Source organism: Etheostoma cragini, chromosome 3 (assembly GCF_013103735.1).
Source record: "Etheostoma cragini isolate CJK2018 chromosome 3, CSU_Ecrag_1.0, whole genome shotgun sequence".
Lineage (NCBI taxonomy): Eukaryota > Metazoa > Chordata > Actinopteri > Perciformes > Percidae > Etheostoma > Etheostoma cragini.
The window spans coordinates 24,745,581-24,759,494 of record NC_048409.1 but is presented as its reverse complement, the minus strand read 5'-3'; the positions used below and the strand labels follow the sequence as shown (position 1 = coordinate 24,759,494).

At 41.2% G+C, this 13,914-nt stretch overlaps 1 protein-coding gene and 1 long non-coding RNA gene across 2 annotated transcripts in view; one reads left to right on the top strand and one right to left on the bottom strand.

Moving 5' to 3' along the window:
- The window catches only part of LOC117941731, a 27,065-nt gene extending 25,481 nt beyond the window's left edge, over positions 1 to 1,584 (bottom strand). Inside the window, exon 1 of the long non-coding RNA XR_004655964.1 lies at positions 1,516 to 1,584. This is a non-coding gene — a long non-coding RNA (uncharacterized LOC117941731). The remainder of the gene's footprint in view (positions 1 to 1,515) is intronic.
- Positions 1 to 13,914, top strand: part of LOC117941696 (alpha-2-macroglobulin-like) — a 67,391-nt gene that overhangs the window by 32,628 nt on the left and 20,849 nt on the right. The window contains exons 9-24 of the mRNA XM_034866701.1: positions 942 to 1,088; positions 1,197 to 1,301; positions 1,413 to 1,591; positions 2,076 to 2,301; positions 3,175 to 3,301; positions 3,451 to 3,572; positions 3,840 to 3,891; positions 4,203 to 4,286; positions 6,924 to 7,100; positions 7,511 to 7,586; positions 7,763 to 7,919; positions 9,275 to 9,349; positions 11,457 to 11,631; positions 11,727 to 11,914; positions 13,068 to 13,280; positions 13,594 to 13,712. Of these exons, the coding sequence (XP_034722592.1) occupies positions 942 to 1,088; positions 1,197 to 1,301; positions 1,413 to 1,591; positions 2,076 to 2,301; positions 3,175 to 3,301; positions 3,451 to 3,572; positions 3,840 to 3,891; positions 4,203 to 4,286; positions 6,924 to 7,100; positions 7,511 to 7,586; positions 7,763 to 7,919; positions 9,275 to 9,349; positions 11,457 to 11,631; positions 11,727 to 11,914; positions 13,068 to 13,280; positions 13,594 to 13,712 (2,222 nt within the window). The remainder of the gene's footprint in view (positions 1 to 941; positions 1,089 to 1,196; positions 1,302 to 1,412; positions 1,592 to 2,075; positions 2,302 to 3,174; positions 3,302 to 3,450; positions 3,573 to 3,839; positions 3,892 to 4,202; positions 4,287 to 6,923; positions 7,101 to 7,510; positions 7,587 to 7,762; positions 7,920 to 9,274; positions 9,350 to 11,456; positions 11,632 to 11,726; positions 11,915 to 13,067; positions 13,281 to 13,593; positions 13,713 to 13,914) is intronic.

The following is a 13,914-nucleotide window of genomic DNA, read 5'->3' as shown; positions in this document are numbered from 1 at the left end:
GCCTGTGAGCAACAAACTTTTACAATAATAAAGAAATAATAAAAACTGCGTTAACGCGCGATAAAAAAATTGTTGGCGATAACGCAACAATAATGCGCTAACTTGCCCAGCCCTAATATACATATATATATATATATTTATATATATATATATATATATATATTTACACACATCAATTTGTTTAAATAATCAATTATCTATGTAATTATAAATATAACACTTTTTACTTTAACCTTCTATTGCATAGGTTGGTCTAATCCATGTTCAAATCCGACTTTTTAAAAATTTAAAAATGTCCCAGTTTGTCATCTACCACTGAAGTCCAGGCGGTGAGATGTGTCTTTTCTGATTGTGTCAGGTGTCGCTGGACTTTTCTCCGTCCTCGGCTGTCCCAGGAGAGGAGACCATCATGCAGGTTACCGCCCAGCCAGATTCTCTGTGTGGTGTGAGCGCTGTTGACCAGAGCGTCCTCATCAAGGAGCCAGGGAAGACTCTGGATGCAAACAAGGTAACTACTGGAATCAACCAAAACAAATGCATACGTAATTTGTCTCTGCATAATCTTTTGCACATTTATCATTAACTATTTTTACTCTGTTGTTATCTACTTGAACCATCCTTAATCTTTCTTCATTTTTTTCCTCTACCAGTTACATTGTTATCAAGTGTGCAATGCAGCTCAATGCTGATTGTTCTTTTTACCAAGTTGTAAGCATGCTGTTATGAAAATGCTTTAGCATGAGGTTATGATCACATATGTGAGGAGTAGCCCTCTGTAAGAGTCTGCCTTATGGATAAAGGCAATGATTTGATTTATTTACTTTACATCCACATTTTAAGTAAGAGTAGGCCTTAGGGTCCAAGAGTTTCCGAATTGTCAGATCTTCATAGACCATCAAACATTGTCAGTTTATAACTTTGAACCAAACCTTTCTTTTCAGATGTTTCAATTGTTGCCTGTCACAAAAATGTCCTATATTCCATATGACGTTCAAGATGGTGTAGAATGTTTGCATGTAAGACCGAGAAGATATGTCTTGCCATACCCCAATGGTGGTGGGACAGCTGATGCTTACACAGTTTTCCAGGTAATTCCTGCACAAATGAGTGTACAAAACAAAGAATATACTAATATGATTTATTGCTGCATATTTATCAACTTTTCAGTGATGCCTTTTTATTGTTGGATTATCTAGAATGTAGGGATGAAGATGGCAACAAACATGGTTATCCGAGAGCCTTCATGTCTCAAATATAAAGGAAGAGAATACCACCAGGGCCATGGTGGTTATGGTGACTTTCTTTTTTGCTCCATCAAGTGACACATGCTGAATATTTACTACCTCATTAAAACAGGTCACTGTGTCATGGCTTTCATTTTTTTCTAACACAATATTTTCCACTTTTTCTTAGGTGTTGGTTTAAGGTATCATTCAGTTCCTACCATGGCCAGATCGGAAGTAATGCCAGACAGAGTACCTGCACCTGCTGGTGCGGCGTCTTCTGGTATGTTACCTCCTGATAAACCACCAATAGAGACAGTCCGCACTTTCTTCCCTGAGACCTGGATATGGGACCTGGTGGACGTTGGGTGAGTTTTGCCACAGAATGTTTGATGGTCATAAATGTGTTTGAGTGTATGACTGTATTTTATGTATGTGCACCTTCGTGCTGTCTCCCTCCACACATGAATGGCATGAAACTAATTTACTTACACTACTCCTAAGCTTGTTTTCAGCCATTTTAGGAGTGTTATTTTAGTTAGTTATTCTAAGCAAAAGATGCCAACAGAATATTCTTTTAAAATTATTGTGTGTGAGGAATGATCTTTTTGGGCTAGAGTCCACATGAAACCCAGTATAACATGCATTCACTTAGTTTTTTTAGATCTCATGAATGCATATGACACATATTCACATTTCCACATTCTTCTAAGGTAACTGTAATGTGGGGGTGTTACTGCACTTACATCTACACATTGGCAATCTACTCACATTGTTGTTGTTTTTTGACTAATCTGAATCATGTGAGTATGTTTTTAAGTTCACCGTATGCATCTGTATCTGCTGATCCAGAGAGTCTGGAACAAAGGATGTGGCCCTCAGTGTCCCGGACACCATCACCACCTGGGAGACGGAGGCTTTCTGTCTGTCCCCTCAAGGTTTTGGCTTGGCTCCACGTAAAAACATCACCGTCTTCCAGCCCTTCTTCCTGGAGCTCAGCCTGCCCTACTCCATCATCCGGGGGGAGCACTTTGAACTGAAGGCAACCACCTTCAACTACCTGACCAGTTGCATCATGGTAATGCAATTTAAAAAATAAAAAGTTAACATTCTTACAAAGCAATGCTAACATGCTGTCTTTTAGAAGGTTTTAGGTTTACCATTTTCCCCAACTTTATTGTGTTAGCATTTACAATTAGCTACTTAGCACAAAAAACAAAGTACAGTAAGATGGTGGTTGGTCTGCAGGTATATTGGTCGCAGACCAAAGTACTTTACAAAGTGAATATTTATAAATTTACGATTTACCTGATTATGGCTCTAGATAAAAAGTTAAGGGATCGCCAAAAATCAACCTGGGGTGGAAATGTACCAAATTAAATGGAAATGCATCCAATATTAATGCAGTTTATGGTTATGTAATACCTGAGATCATTTTTGATGAATCAATACTGGTTGTTGCTATTACAATATTTTATTCTCAGAGAAACACTGACTATCTCTAATTTTCATAATCTGGAACAAAGAAATTAAAGATCATAAATAGTAGGACATGTACAGTACATGTAAATATAGGTGTGTGTGTGTGTGTGTGTGTGTGTGTGTGTGCATGCATGCATGCATACACACATATGCGTGTGTATACCGTATGTGTGTGTTTTTGTGTGTGCCCGTGTGTAACCCTAATGAATCCAAACTTTTAGATGTGCACCGTACTTAGAATAATTGGTTGGTTATGAGTTAAAAAAGACAACTGCAAAAGATTGTAATAGGTAATGACTTTACCTACTCCCTTTTCAATGTAGAATCAGAGGCACATTTTAAAACATTGTTGAAACCTGTCAGTGATTGCTGTTTCACTCTACCCACCTCCCTAGCTGGTTCTGTCACCTCACACAAGACTTGTGTGAGGTGACAGAACCTCAAATATTTTGTTATCTCTCTTGAACAGGTCTCTGTGACTCCATCCCCCTCCTTAGATTACACCCTCACCCCCCTCTCTGGTGACCAGTACACATCCTGTCTGTGCGGCAATGAGCGCAAGACCCTCAGCTGGACCATGGCCCCCTCTGCCTTAGGTGAGAGTCAAGCTTTTAACCACAAGGCTGTTGAGGTGGAGCCCTTTTTGATCTGTGAAATGAGTGAGATCCACCTTAGTGATAAAATGTTTTGACATTTTTGGAATAAAAAAAAAATCATCAAATTTCACACTGTTTGTTCTGTTCAGGAGTTGTAAATGTGTCCGTGAGTGCTGAGGCTGTGACATCCCAAATTTCATGTGACAATGAGGTTGTGAGCGTGCCTGAAAGGGGACGAATTGACGTGGTCACACGGCCTCTCATAGTAAAGGTTGGTACCTTATACCTTATATATAACAGTGTCGCACTGTTGCTTGCTCTGGAGGAAACTACTGGAACTGTTGGGTCCTTGTGGATTCTGGAGTGTGGTCTAGACCTGCTCTATCTGTAAAGTGTCTTGAGATAACTCTTGTTGTGATTTGATACTATAAATAAAATTGAATTGAATTGAAATTGAATTATAAACAAGATGACAGAAAATGTTTATCCATTAACCAAATGGGAACTCTGTAACTCACATTATTTCTTTCCCTCTCAGGCTGAGGGAACTGAGATGACAAAGACCTACAACTGGCTGCTCTGTCCAAAAGGTCAGTACGGTTTACACCAGTCATGACCCATCAAACATGTGAAAAGACAAATACTGGAAGTGGAGTAGATTGAATGTTAAAAAATGTAATGGAGACATTCACTACTTTCATAAAGCACTTCATTGCGATTACGGCAAGCTTAGCGCAGGTGCGTCAGATTGATTTACTGTTAAATAAGTGAAAGAACCCCCAATTTTTGTGATTTTTTTTTTTTTTTTTTTTTTTTTTTCTTGATCCACTAACTGTCCGTTTCATCTAAAAAACATCTTTTTTTCAGTGCTGAGTGTTTCTCTCTCTCTCTCTGTTCACAGGGGAAGCTTTGACAGAGGAAATGAACATTCAACTCCCTGAGGACATGATTGATGGATCTTCCCGTGCTTCAGTATCAGTCCTTGGTAAATTAATAGAACATTTTTTTTAATTGAGAATTGCTTCAACCAAGAAAATTCTAACCCGGGGCCCCCCGTCTGGAGTCAGGCCCAGATGGAGGGTTCCTCAGCGAGCGCTTGTTGGCCGGGTTTTCCACAAAGCCCAGCCGGGCATAGCCCTATAAAACTATGTGGCGCCCATCTCTCCGTTCTGTGGGCCCACCATCTGTGGCAGGAACCACTGAGGGCAGGTGGCGGTGAAGGTCCGGGGCCTCGACGGACCAGACCCAGGCGGCAGAGGCTGGCTCTGGGGACGTGAAATGTAACCTCTCTGTGGGGGAAGGAGCTGGAACCTGTGTGGGAGGTGGAGCGCTACCAGTAAGATCTGGTGGGGCTTGGCTCTACGCACAGTTTTGGTTCTGGAACCATACTCCTGGATAGGGGTTGGACTCTTTTCTACTCTGGAGTTGCCCAGGGTGTGAGGCGCCGGGCGGGTGAAGGGATACTCACAAGCCCCCGGCTGGATGCCGGTACATTGGAGTTTAACCTAGTGGACAAGAGGGCAAGAGTTCTGATTACTCAGCCTTCTTGAAGACTATAAATGGAGTCCTGTATGGGGCTCCAGTGGGGGACTCCATAGTTCTGCTGGGGGATTTCAACGCACATGGGGGCAATGATGGAGATAAATGGAGAGGTGTGAACCTCGGGAGAAAAGGCCTCCCTGCTCTTAACCAGTGTGGTTGTCTGTTGTTGGACTTCTGTGTCATGGATTGTCTATAACAAACACCATGTTCAAGCATAGGGATGCTCATAAGTGTGCGTAACCCACGAACCCCTGGTGGACACCGGTGGTCGGTGAAGCCGTCCCACTGAGGAAGGAGTCTTTCCAGGACATGCTATCCCAGAGGGAACCAGATGCAGTAGCAAGGTACCAAAGGGCCCGAAGGGCTGCAGCCTCTGCCGTGAAAGAGGCAAAGCAGTGGTTGTGGGAGAAGACATTAAAAAAAGGACTTTCCAAGTGGATGATTGACCAAGGTGACCAAGGTGCTTCAGGAAAACCGTTTGCCACCTACGGAGGGGGAAGCAGAGAACCATCCAAGCTGTGTACATTAAGGATGGCATGTTGTTGACCTCAACTGAGGAGGTAATAGGGCAGTGGAAGGAGCATATTGAGGAACTCCTAAATCCAGCTAATATGCCTTCTATGGTAGAGGCAGAGCTGAAAGATGATGGGGGATTATTGTCAATTTCCCTGGTGAAAGTCACTGAGGTAGTTAAGCAACTCCATAGTGGCAAAGCCCTGTGGATTGATGAGATCTGTCCAGAAATGCTCAAATGCCTAGGGAGTGGAAGACCGGGTTGGTGGTTCCCCTCTTCAAAAAAGGGGACCAGAGGGTGTGTGCCAATTACAGGGGTATCACACTTCCTAGCCTCCCTGGTAAAGTCTACTCTAAGCTCTTGTAAAGAAGAGTTCGGCCTATTGGTGAACCTCAGGTTGAAGAGGAACAATGCGGATTCCCGCCTCGTCATGGCACAACGGATCAGATCTTCTCTCTCTCAAGGATCCTGGAGGGAGCCTGGAACCATGCCCAACTGGTCTACAAGTGTTTTGTGGATCTGGAGAAGGCGTATCACCAGGTCCCTCGGGAGACACTGTGGAAGGTGCTGAGGGAGGATCGGGTGAGGGGTCCCTTCTCACGGCCATCCAGTTTCTGTATGACCAAAGCGAGAGCTGTGTCTGGTTTCTCGGAAGTCAAACTCGTTTCAGGTGAAGCTTGGCCTCCGCCAGGGCTGTGCTTTGGTAGGGAATGAGTCCTTACCCCAAATACCTTGGGGTCTTGTTCATGAGTGAAGGGACAATGGAGCGAAAGATTGGTTGGAGAATTGGCGCAGCTGGTGCAGTTTTACATTCAATTTATAGCACTGTTACAATGACAAGAGAGCTGAGCAGGAAGGCAAACCTTCCTAAGGATGCTTCCCGGGCGCCTCCCTAGGGAGATTTTTCCATGCACGTCCATTTGGGAGGAGGCCTCAGGGAAGACCCAGGACTAGATGTAGGAATTATCTAACCTGGCCTGGGAACGCCTTGGGATCCCCCAATTGGAGTTGGTTAATGTGGCTCCGGAAAGGGACGTTTGGTGTCCCCTGCTGGTGCTGCTGCCCCCGCAACACGATACTTGATAAGCGAATGAAGATGGATGCATGGATGGATGGAAACAGGTATCCATCAGAACTAAAAATCTGTGTGCACCCAGATAGCTCAGTTGGTAGAGCGGGTGCCCATATATAGAGGTTTACACCTACACGCAGCCGGCCCGGGTTCCAATCCAGCCTGCGGCCCTTTGCTGCATGTCACTCCCCCTCTCTCTCCCCTTTCATATCTTCAACCGTCCTGTCAATTAAAGGCCTAAAATGCGCAAAAAATAATCTTTACTTTTTTTTTTAAAACATCTGTGGTTAGAATGAAAATGAATCAGTTGAATAAAGTTAAGTCAAAATACAATGTGAGTTTTTACCTTCAACATGTTAAATTATAATTTGTCGGGATAAACAAAAAGTTGTATAACAACATAAGAACATACAGTTTGTCTTTCAAGCCCCATTAGAAAGTAAAGGTCAGGTTAGTTACGTGTTCCATCTCAGTGATTCTGTGTTTTTGCGCAGGTGACATTCTGGGCCGGGCTCTGAAGAACCTGGATGGGCTGCTGCAGATGCCGTATGGATGTGGTGAGCAGAACATGGCACTCCTCGCCCCAAACATCTACATCCTCGAGTACCTGAGAAACACACAGCAGCTGACCCCCGCCATCAAGGAAAAGGCTACCAACTTCCTGACCAGTGGTGAGTCTATGTTTTACTTTGGTAGCTAAAAGATCACGAATGCCAAATCTACTGTTTGTTACATTCTGAGGCTGGTTGCACAAAATATAATGAGCAGCGTGCATAATCTCATGACAACGCTCGTCATTCCAATTAGAGACTACAGATCAGGGACACCCTGCTGCCCTCTAGGTTATGGTGATGACAACATGCCCCCACCTTAACTTCTAGGCCACCTGGGAGATCTTGTTGCATGTCATTCCTTCTTTCTCTCCCCTAATTTCCCTTCATCTTTATCCTATCTATTTTCCACTAAAGAAATCAAATGTAGTCTGTAATCAACAACAAATCAACAAATTTACAAATCTTGAATTTATTATAAATCCTATAAAATCTGAAATTACCCTAATAATTTTTCTATTGTTAAACAGGCTACCAGAGACAGCTGAACTACAAACATGAGGACGGTGCTTACAGCACATTTGGAGCAGGAACAGGGAACACTTGGTGAGAACATTACTAGTCAATCATCCACAAAAAAGAAGGAATTATATATTTATATGTTGTTCAACATTTACTACGACATGCAGTTCATACTTGCACAGTGGATGATTATTGGGAGCCATTAAATGGATCTGCTTCATCTTGTCGTTTTTTCTGTCTTTTGTTTTTGATATCCTTAGGCTGACTGCATTTGTGTTGAGATCGTTTGCCAAAGCACAGTCTTTCATCTACATTGACCCAGCGAACATTGAAGCGTCCGTGACTTGGCTGAAAAGTAAACAACGAAAAAATGGCTGTTTCGAACAATCAGGAAAGCTCTTCAACAACAGAATGAAGGTAATTACAGTCCTTCTTTACTAGAGCTTGTATACCAATAACTGATGATAACTGAAACTAAATAAGGTCAGTATGTAAATTTTACTAAATGACACTTTTGCTGTAGCAGTAGTTAAATGGAAATGCACCATCAGGATTTTCATTCATGTCTCAGTAGTAAGAAATGCCAGCCAGGGGCCCACTTTATGAAATTAGAGCAATGTGAGATAATTCCCTCAGACTAATTTCAACAGGTTTCACTTACAGTACAGTGCTCATGTATACACAAATTTGTGCGTGTAATATAATCTATTTTTACTATACAAATTGTGCATGTTTACAAATATACTAAATGCATTAATTCATCTCTCCTTTAATTTTATTAAATAAAGGTTTAATTTTTACAAGTGTCTTAGATTCCAAAAGTGTCACATCTGTTAAACTCTTCCAAATTTTACCCCCCTATGTATTGAAAAGATTTCCTTCCAAAAGTGCCATGTGTTTGAATTAAGTTGTCTTGTGTGAGGTTATGAGCTGAGTTTATGGTTTGAGTTATGGTGGAGGTGGTCAGTTAAATCTATTAGGACATTGTACCAACCAGGGAATATTAGTACTAAGCTAAAAGCCACCGAAAGCTGAAGAGTTTTGTAGTGGGATGGGCAAGCAGCTCTGGGATGTAATTTGATTCAACAACTCAATGTTGCTCATGGTCACAAGAAGGGGATTACGATAAGATCTCCACTGTGTTGTGTTGGCGCTGGAGAAAGGTCTGGCTGCACCCTTTATCATTCTGCTATAGACAGGGGCGTCAGACTGGAGGAGAGTGGGACTGAAGCGGGATTTATGATTCTGCGTTAAATCTCCGCCGGGGCTACTTAGCTACTTGGAGACATTGATCCCCATGCTGTAGCCTGACGTGAACCTCTCAAAAATCTAACTACATGTTGCGACAATCCCCTACACTTCGCCGTGGCTTGGTAGCGTTGCATTTCCCCCTATTCACGTCCTGATTCTGCTACGCCATAAACGACACAAATTCATCGAGAGGGTTTATTTTACGTGCTACAGACCGTGGTCAAAAAGCACGGGGAGGGATTGAGTACCCAGGTCCCTCGTGTGAGGAGGACCCCAAAAGATGCTAGAATGAACATCTGTGGTTGCGGGGAGGGGCCCATAGAGGGCCTTTTTACCAGGCCCAGAATGTTGTGCAATGTCTCTGGCTACAGGGGGAATAGACTCACTTTGGCTATAACTGATAGTGGAGATAGCAAAATGGGAGCAGAATACTGTTTGAAATACACGGCCAATGACAGGCCTACATCCTGCATCCACTGAGTCAGATTAGATCACTAATTACTCATGCTTCCTCTTTACAGGGTGGTGTGTCTGATGAAGTTACTCTCAGTGCCTACATCACTGCTGCCTTCTTGGAGATGAATACACCCAGAGATGTGAGTAGATCATTTTTTAGTATGATTGTATATGTACTGTATGGAATATGCATTGTAGCATTAATTTGAATGTAAATATTTATGGCATATTAATAAAGATTCTGAACTGTCATTATGAACACTAACAACATGTTATTGTTTTTTTTTTACTGTTAAAGGACTAGTGTGTAGGATGTTTGTGGGGAGATCTACGAGCAGAAATGTTTCCATTATTGTATAATCACCTGAAACAGAATTGGTGTTTTAGTTTGATTAGAAAGAGCCCTTCATATCTACATTAGGAATATGGCATGTTGCACAGCCATATTTCTACAGCAGCCCAGAACAAACAAACCAAACACTGGCTTTAGAAAGGGCCTTTCATGCTTTTAAATTGAAGTAGAGGCCAATCTAGGTTTCCCTTAACACGTGGACAGAAGGGGGTAAACTGAGACGTATCCAGATGGGTGCTGCAACCTCACCGCCTGATGCTATTAACATAGTAGAAATACACTTAGTTTTGAGTATAGGCAGGAAACCCCAGTATTAGGCTTCAGTGATGAATAAAAAAAGTTTGTTTTGAGTAAAGGAGCATTTAAGTAGTTAGAATTAATTTGAATGCCACCCACGTATTCTAGTCTTAACCCATTATTTTTGAAGTTGTTCCATTCTTCGGCTGTGTTTCCACTGTTTCACTTGAGTAACAAGCCATCTGATGACTTAATATTTAAAATGTAATATTAGTCTTTTTTAAACATATTTCTGTTCGGTGGTTAGTATTGTATGCCTCATTTGACAATGACATTTGTGGGTAGTTTATTTTGGTCGATGCAATAAGTGTTTTGTTCTTTATCCTTCAGATTAGTAGCACTGGTTAATACTTTGTAAAATATTCGTGGCCGGTTTCTTTTTCTTCTGTGCCCTCTGTTTGTTTTTTCTAAAGCTCACTTTCTGCTGTTTTGTGTGATTCCCTCCGGTGAGACCAGGGACATTTGTGACACTTTTTGCAATTTTAAGCAATACCTCAAATACCATTTACACTGGAATAACAAATTTCGTATTATATATATATATATATTATAAACTTCAATGTGTCAACTGCTGACACAATGTATTTAAGTGGTTTTATGAAATGTATGTAATTCAGTCTCTCCACTGTTACAACCAGGGACGGTTAACACATGTAAGGTTGTATCATGTCTTAAATATGTATATAATGAATCAATCATATACTCATAATGGAAAATATTATTTATCAGTCATGTTATTGTGACTATTCATTTCATGTTTTTAAGTAATGATTACCTGTTTTTCATACAACATGACAAAAAAGAGATGAAGCCGTCAAATTATAACGCAACAAATGGATTTAATGGGTAGAACAAACAAGTTTAACTTAAACATTCTCAACAACAGAGAGGGAGGGGATGGGGGGCTAGAAAGCTTAAAGCATTTTACTTTGAATTTTCACATTAAAATAAAATCTACACAGTTTTTGGACAGAGTTTTGGACTGCTAGTTAAACTTAGACAGACTTTATTGTCATTAAACTGCTCATACACAATATAAAGTTGAGCAAGATTGCGTTGCAAGGCTCCGAAAAAAGAAAAGAAACAGAAGACAAGTAAAAAAAGAAACCGTATAAATATAAGTATGTGCAATATAAAATTATTACAAGACAATAATAACTAGTGCAAATATCAGTAGCAGCTGGATGTATTGCAGTAAAAACAGTGAAATAAACAGTATAAGTTTGACACTTGTTAGCCATTTTTATTTTTAGCTTACAAAACAGTGATTTTAATGATACTTATTTGACTTCATAGACATTTGATCTCATAACAGAATCAAAAAAAGTACATCAGAAAGAAAAATATTTTTTTTACCTCAAAAACAACCATTTTCTGATGCTGTCAGGAAGTTTTAAATGTGGCTACTTTTTGCAAGAATGAAAGGACACTAACATAAACACTCCAGGTTGTTTCTGATGGGAGGAATTCAAAGTGTTACAACCATCTCCTGTTACAACTGTCCCTGGTCTCCCTACTGAAGTCGTTTGTTTCCTTGTATATGTAGGAATTTGTTGATAATGCAGCAAAAGATAATGTGTTCTTTTCATCTGTTCTAGGATCCTGCCCTTCATGGACCTGTGAATTCGAGCTTGTCTTGCCTAAAGGAGTCCATCAGTGACCTCAGCAACACCTACACCACAGCTCTGCTGGCGTACGTCTTCACCCTGGCAGGAGACATGGAGACCCGTGCTCACCTACTGAAGCACTTAGACACTGTTGCATCACAAGAAGGTGAGTCATCCTCCTACAGGAAATCCTTCTGGCTTCATTACTGTGACAAAGCTTACTGTGTGCCTCTTTGTCTCTTTGTGGATGGCTGTTTTTAGGAGGTTTCCTCCACTGGTCTCAGACAGAAACAGAAACGTCAGCCTCTCTGTCTGTGGAGATCAGCTCCTATGTGCTGCTGGCTAAACTCAGTGCCTCTCCAACTGCTGAAGACCTGGGCTACGCCAGCCGCATCGTTAGATGGTTGACTAGCCAGCAGAACTATTACGGAGGATTCTCCTCCACACAGGTACAGCTTACACAGGGTTAAGATGGACTTTGAATGTACAGTAATCTCTTCTGGGACAAATAAGATGAACAAAGCTATTTAATATGTATGGCTTAGCTGTGACCTTAAGCCCATTTGTCTGACAGCCCGTTATCCCAAAAACAATAGCGTGGCACAAGAAAAACTGACCTATTTTTGTGTTTGTGACAATGTATTTTTCTGCTTCTTATCTTCAGTGTTTCTTTAAATGTTGACATTTAGCTTATGAGGTATAGCAGCATTTTCTCCACTTAAGGACCGTTCGTTTTTTAGTAAAGGGGATACCGCAGGAGATTTGAGATCTTTGGTCCAGTTAGACCTGACCCTCCCTTCACCAGTAATACATTTTTCTATGACCCTCCAATATGATTGGGGAAAAAGGCATTAACCTCCCCAACAATTTATTGATGCCTTCTGTTCTGGTTTGCACTTGGCAGAGATGTACAGATAGCCCATCAACCATAACACACACAACCTGACCGCTGCCTTCTCATCTTATATATTACACTCCACTGTAGCGGTGGCCATTTGAGTAGATTTACTCACTAACATTGTGGAAACACAATAAGCGTGAGAATTAATTGCATATTTACTGCATTACTTCAAATACTTAGATACTCCTCTAGTGAACCAGTGATCACATAAAATAAAACTATAAAACATTGAGACCATTCAACAAAGCACACTGGCTGATAACCCATATTGACAGCCGGCCCTCCCAATCACTCAAACACTGGAGAACTTTTCCAAGTGACCAAACACCAAACAAGCCACTTTGAAATGTTGCTGTTTTCATGAATAAAACAGTTCTGTGAACCTCCCCAGCTAGACTAAGTAACGTTGGTTAGCCCTCACCTCAACAAAGAATAAAAAGACATGACCCCCCCCCCAATTTCCTCCGGTGGTCTATTCCATAAATACCAAACGATCTCCTTATGAAAAAAATGTAAGCCTTGAGTTTATCTTTAAAATTATTTTAAAACTGAAACTCACATTATTTAGACATGCATAGCACTCACAGGTCCGCCACATTTGTGACTCCTACATATGAAAGTTGTAAGTGTAAACAAAAGAACATTTACATTTGTATAAATTTAAGCACAAGTATTAGCTATTTTCTATGTGTGTGTTGTAGGACACCGTGGTGGCTCTTCAGGCTCTGGCTCTCTACTCCACTCTGGTGTTCAGTCCAGTGGGTTCAACCACAGTGACGGTCCAGTCTCCCAGTGGCCAGCTGACGTTTGATGTGAATCAGAACAACAAACTGCTCTACCAGGAGAAGAAGCTGCAGGACGTGACAGGAAAGTACAGCCTGGAGGTGAAGGGGACTGCATGTGCTGCAATACAGGTCAGTGGTTTAATGTACATAAACCCCCAAAATTGAGATTCTTGTTCACTTTTTATGTGTCATGCCTCGAAGTGGTCCATCCCACAAAATTACATTACACAACCATAACTAATTCCACAGCTTCCAGTCCAATCTCCACACACAACATTCTCCACTTTACATAAATCAAAAAACAAATAAAACATACCACAGGTACCGCAACACAACAGTGCAACTCATACATTGTCCAACTAAAGCCAAACACCTCATACAAAAAAAACAGACTCAAAAAATAATATTTATTTTTCCTTTTCCCTGTTTACCTCTTATCTAGATTTCTCTTGTCTATAACATCCCAACTCCTGCTGATGTTACTACTCTCAGTGTTGAGGTTAAACCAGAGGCTGACTGCACCAGCAAAAGACCCAAACTCATTCTGAAACTAACATCCCTGTAAGTAATCAACAAGCAGATCCATGACATTGATGAATACTAAAGTGTTTGGCATCAACTGGTAGATGCTGTTGGTGGATGGACAGGGAGGAATATTTACAGCTTGGCAGCTAAAACTCAACTCAACAAACGGTAAATGGAGCCCATCCAAAGCACCAGATTGACATTATTTTATGTTCCTTGCATTACAGATACAGTGGAA